The sequence below is a fragment of the Equus przewalskii genome, chromosome 15, assembly GCF_037783145.1.
Source record: "Equus przewalskii isolate Varuska chromosome 15, EquPr2, whole genome shotgun sequence".
Lineage (NCBI taxonomy): Eukaryota > Metazoa > Chordata > Mammalia > Perissodactyla > Equidae > Equus > Equus przewalskii.
The window spans coordinates 2,192,353-2,198,352 of record NC_091845.1 but is presented as its reverse complement, the minus strand read 5'-3'; the positions used below and the strand labels follow the sequence as shown (position 1 = coordinate 2,198,352).

Genomic DNA, 6,000 nt, shown 5'->3' with positions numbered 1-6,000 from the left:
AAGAAGCCTAATTGTGAGCCAGGCTGTGTGCCAGGCACTGGGGTTAACATGATGCACACAAATGGGGTCTATACTCTCATAATGCCTGCAGTTTAGTGGCAGAGACAAACATTGACCCAATAATCTTGCAAATAATTTGAAACCTAGATTCAAAACTCATAATGGAGAAGTACAAGAAGATGTGAGAGTCAGAAGCTACTGCAGCTGAACTTGACGTCAGGTCTATCTCAACCCTAATGCAAGCTCTCCTAAACTGTGGGCAAGTCCCTCCTTTCTCTAGACCTTAATTTACTCATCTGTAAAATGGTGACACATCATCTGCTTCTGAGGAAGTCTCACCCATTCACCAGGATTTGGCCCAGGCATGATCACCTCTTGATGCTTTCCCTGGCCCTCCAGGCTGTTCCACGTGGCCTTGCTCTGGGCTAGCACGCCCTGTGGGCTGGTTGTACCTGCTCCCACATATCTCACGTTGCAAGTTTCCTCACTAAGAACTAAGCTTGTCAAGGCTGGAGATTTGGTATTTTATCTCTGTATCCCCAGTGCATTGTAGCATCTGGCTCATAGTAGGTGCTAACAAACGTTTGTTGAACGATTGGATGGTTGGGAAGAGTACACTGTGGTGCAGGCAGTGGTAATATCATTATGGAACCTGACGGGACCTATTTGCAGGCTGATTGTCTCACGTGAGATTGTGGGATAGGATGAGGATTACTTAGTCTGTGAAGGCTTTAGTCCTCAGCTGGAGTTCCAGTTCTGCTGATTATGTGCTGTGTGTTCTTAGGTAGGTTATTGCGCCTCTTTTAGCCCGGGTCTTTATCTACATTAGGAATTACACTACCTTGCAGGGTTGAAGAGTTTTGGAAACTAAAATGTTATTCACAGCCAACTTAAACAAAGGGAGAGGGTGGAGACAGAGGCGCAGGCAGAGAAAGACAGTTCCACGGAGGACCCTGAGCGCAGTCAGGGTGAGAGTGGTTGGCAGAGCTGGGCCTCCCCAGGGAGACGCAAAGGCCTGGGAGTCAGAAAACAGCTTAGTAAGCAAAAGTCAAAGCTTAAGCTCTAAACCTCAGTTTCTCCATCTCCAAACCGGAGGTAATAACTTGAGCTTCGCAGAAGGATAAGACGTTCAAATGCGAAAATGGATAGGGTGGCAGGATTAAGAACTGGACGCCAGGCCCCAACCTCAGCGCAACACCTGGTCAAACTCGGGGCGTGACCCCTCCGCGTTCTCGCCCCCGAAGCCAGAGCAGGAAGCGCCGGCTGGAAGGGAAGCCCATCCCACCCACCCCACGGCCGGAAGTGGGAGGGCGGAGCCCTACCGGCAGCCGCGATGGGCGCAGCCATGAGCCAATGGAGAGCGGAGGCGTTCCTGCCTCCTCCAATGGAGTGCCGACCAAGGCGGGCCTTGACAAACCGCCCTGGTAACGGCCGCATGGTAACCCGGGCGCCGGGCGTGGAGTGCTCGCTCCTGGTTTTCCACGCTGGTTTAGGTTCCCGGCGTCGGCAAGATGAAGATTGAGGAGGTGAAGAGCACCACGAAGACGCAGCGCATCGCATCCCACAGCCACGTGAAGGGGCTGGGGCTGGATGAGAGTGGCCTGGCCAAGCAGGCGGCCTCGGGGCTCGTGGGCCAGGAGAACGCGCGAGAGGTGTGTTGGACGGGTCAGGGAGTTGGGGCGCCGAGCGGGGGCCCTGCCGCGAGAGGCTGCTGACGTGGGGGCTCCGGGAGGGGCGCGGGGATGCCCCGCGAGGTCACTCAGGGGAGTGAAAATGGGCTACAGGGGATGGCGAGGGGGCGCCGCACTGGCACTGGGACAGGGGCCGTCCCAGGGGAACAGGTGACGACCCACGCACGGGGCGGTTGACTGCTTGCTTCACCTCACTGACAAGTCTTGATGGAGCCCCCAACTCCGTGCCATCATCTCCTCGCCACGCTGGGATACAGTGAGGAAGAAGATGGATGAGGTCCGTGCGGTCAGGAAGCTTGCGTTTTAGTGTAGTAAGAGACAGACGGTAAACGGTTAAGCCAGTAAACAAAATAATTATACTTTGGTGGGGGGTCAGTTCCTGCAGGACTTTGTCGGCCATGGTAAGGGATTCGGATTTTTGTGAACGGAGTGGGAGGGTGTGGGGGTTTTAAAGTAGGGTAGTGATCAACTTCCAAAAGCTCACCTTGGTTCCCAGGGCCTAGGAGCTAAGGTAGGAAGTGGGAATTATAGAGAGGGGCAATCTGCTTTATCCATACCCCCAGATCCACTTTTATTAAGTGGGAGTGATGCCAAGTCCTTTCCCATACGTTATAATCACAAAACTATTCAAGCTCTTTGTATTTTTTTTTAAAGATTTTTTCCTTTTTCTCCCCAAAGCCCCCCAGTACATAGTTGTATATTTTTAGTTGTGGGTCCTTGTAGTTGTGGCATGTGGGATGCCACCTCAGCATGGCCTGATGAGTGGTGCCATGTCCGCGCCCAGGATCTGAACCTGCGAAACCCTGGGCCGCCAAAGCAGAGAGCTCAAACTTAACCACTCGGCCACGGGGCCGGCCCCTCCTTGTATTTTTTTGCAGATGAAAAAATTGAGGGTGGGAGAGGTTGCTTCACCTACCCACTTGCCGCTCAGTTTGGTATTGGTTTGTACCCATGTGTATTTCTGCCTCCCAAATCAGTGCTCTCTCTATGATAGTTACAGCTGCCCTCTCAGCTTGCTGAGCACTAAGTTCAGACCAATGACCCTTGCCTGACATGGCTTAGCACCCACGGAAACCTGCGCTTAATAATGAGGTTAACACTGTTGCCTCCTAGCCTAATTGTGCTGATAGAAGGGCCAAAGAAAAGCCTCTGGTTTCCATTTTCAGCATGATCTTTCCAAAAAAGGAAATAGTGACAGTCAAGGTGACTTTGAAATGTCTTTTTATCCAGCTTCTGTTTACTGAGGGCCTGTTACTGCAAATAGTTAACACTGGTTGAATGCTTTCTATGTGTTAAGCTCTGTCTAAGCAGCTTTATCTGCATTGTCTTGTTTTTTTACCTCCACCCTAATAATTGTCCCTTCCCCACTTTCTTATGACACTTTTCAGACATACCGAATAGTTGAAAGACTTGTATGGTGAATACCTGTGTTCCTAAATTCTACAATTAACATTTTACTCTATTGCTTTATCATGTCCACCCACCAATTATCCATGGTGCTGCTCATTTATCCATCCACCAATCCACTTTTGCATTTCAAAGTAAGTTACAGACATCAGCACACTTTACCCATAAACCCTTTAGCATTTGTGCCACTAACTGTATTATGAACTCTGTTTCCAGATAAAGAAATTGTAGTTCACAGAGGTTAGGTAGGGAGGTCAAAGGTCTGAGTGCAGCTGGTAATTGGTAGAGCGAGGATTTAAACCCAAGTCTATGTGAGTCCAGAATCCCTGCTCTTAACTGATGCTGTGTGCCCTGGTATGCATATGATCTTCCTGAGGATAGAGACCAGGTAATATTATTACATATCCAGAACCTGACTCATTATAGAGACTCAATATTTATTTATTCAATTAATAGGCATCCCACCCCAGCTACCAGGTCCTTGTATAATTCTGGTCACATCTGCAACCTCCCTGGTGCTTAATATCCTAATCTGAAAAATGAGAGTTACACTAGGTGATCTTAAAAGGCCCTTTCAGTTCATAGTTTTTAAATTTTAAAATTTACTAAACATGTTTCTCTGGAGAGAAGGCGCTTAAACTGAGGGAGATTAAATGCAAGAGGTCCTGGTGTGTGAATGAGAATACAGGGTTTGGAAAGCCTCTTCTACCTCTGTTGAGTTTCCCAAAGAGTTCCAATGCTGAGGATTATGATATCACAGCGTTCTCTGGAAAGACCGTAGTGGTTCTTTGATCTTTTTAGAAATGTGGCATCTGAAGAATAGCTTCTAGGCTCTATTAAGGGCACTGCATTTCCAGCTGAGTCAGAATTGGAATATAGTATATCTACACACATTCCTTGAACTCACATTTTTTGGGGGGCTATCTGAATGTGGGACCATGGTACTTCTCCACAGTCCATGGGGAATAGAGTTAGAGGAGATAAGATGTGTTCGCAAGACCCGTCAGCAGGGTACAGTGTGGGCGCCATCCAGAGAGAAGAGCTATGGCCTGCCCTAAGGCAAGGAGAATGCACCTTGTAGACAGTCATATATTAGGTTATTAAATCAATGAAGAAGCCTTGTATTATGTAGTCCTGGGGTATAGGTGTTCAGTAAGTGTAACTTTCTCAGCTTTACTCCTTTATAGATAAAGATTCTAGAATATACAAATCAGTAATACATTTATGGGATTTGTGTTTATATACACACATATATCTCTCTCTCTATATATATATATACGCCATGTATATATAATGTTCATATCTATATATACACAGCATGTATATATGCTGTAAATGGCTTAATATTCAGAGAGTTAGAATGTATTTAAAATACACCAGCAACTTATCAGGTAATTTCACCCTGAGGATTCAGAAGGCGTTCATTGAGTCTTATGGTGCTGCAGGTTTAACCTCACATGCAGCATTTGCTTTGCGGCATTCTGGGTCGTTAACTGATGGCCAGCTAGTAGTGTATGTCATTGATTCTTAACCCTTAGTGGGTTAACTTGGGAATCTGATGAAAGCTGTGAATCTGTTCCCTGGAAAAATGCACATATAAACATATACACACAATTTTGTTTCCAATTTAATTTCTAATTACAGGAGCTGTGTGGGCCCCTGGAGTCTAAAATCTTGAGACCCCCGACTAAAAATCACTGCTCCTGTTTGTACCCCTCCTGTCCATTCTCTGTACAGCAGCCATCAAGATCTTAACAAATTTTCATAACGTGATAACAGCATGAGACCTTTTCAGTGGCTTCCCATTGCATGTGGAATAAAATTCAGACTTCACTGTGGACTGTAAGATCCCGTTCCGAGTTCCGGCCCCTGTCTGCCTCTTCAGCTTCATCCTCCCTTTGTCTCTTGGACATGCCAAGCTCATTCCTATGTTTCGAATTTGCTGTTTCCTTTGCCGGGAACACTGACTCCTGGACTGCCCTGGAGCCTTGCACATCAAATGTAATGTCATCAAAGAGGCCTTCCTGGGTCACTTTTCTAGAGTAACCTCTGCCCCAGCCGCTCACTCTGTTGTTACCCGTTTTCTTCATGGTGGTGATCTTGTAAGTGTTTTTGTGTCTGTCTGTCTCCTCCGCTTGAACGTGACTCCATAACCATAAGGCTTTTCTGTCCTGCCCTGCACTGCCTCCAGCACCTGGAACAGTGTCTGCATGTATTGGCACTCAGTGTTAACTGAATGAGTATGTGAATTGTGTGGACCAGAAACTGGACTTTTTCCCCTGTGAAACATTTTAATATTGGTTTATTATTTCTTTCCATCATGGTGTCTAGGCATGTGGTGTGATAGTAGAATTAATCAAAAGCAAGAAAATGGCTGGAAGAGCTGTCTTGTTGGCAGGACCTCCTGGAACTGGCAAGGTATTCATTTTCTCTCATTTTTTTAATCTACCCAAGAGAATGGTCATAATGTCTAAGCCAAATTGAATTTGTGTCTGAACTAGAATTTGGCTAAATTGGTTATATGTATGTTTTAAAAACTAATGTGCAGTAATACAATTGAATATCTAAAACCCATGCTTCTAACATTCAAATTATCCTGACTTCTCTCTGGAGAGAGAAGAGAGAATGAAGTTCTCGGAGGGGTCTCATTGTCTCTAGAATTTATCCTTTATCTCTTTCAAGTCTCCTTTGCTTTGGAAGTACATTTCTGTTGGCCTAGGGGTTAGTAAAATCTTGGGAGTGACATCTTACTTGAGGGGGAAAGAAATTCAGTCAGCAAGAATTTTTGCAAATGCTAACTTCACCCAGCACTATACTGGCTGTGTGAGAGATGGAAGAGAAAAAGGAGTTAGAGACGTGATCTTTATCATCAAGGGGCTTATAGTCTCTCCAGGGCCGAGAG

The 6,000-nt window shown here is 46.3% G+C and overlaps 1 protein-coding gene across 1 annotated transcript in view; it reads left to right on the top strand.

Moving 5' to 3' along the window:
• Positions 1-1,320: 1,320 nt before the first annotated feature.
• The window catches only part of RUVBL1 (RuvB like AAA ATPase 1), a 36,884-nt gene continuing 32,204 nt past the window's right edge, over positions 1,321-6,000 (top strand). Inside the window, exons 1-2 of the mRNA XM_008531732.2 lie at positions 1,321-1,652; positions 5,430-5,516. Coding sequence (XP_008529954.1) covers positions 1,512-1,652; positions 5,430-5,516 — 228 coding nt within the window. The 5' untranslated portion in view covers positions 1,321-1,511. The remainder of the gene's footprint in view (positions 1,653-5,429; positions 5,517-6,000) is intronic.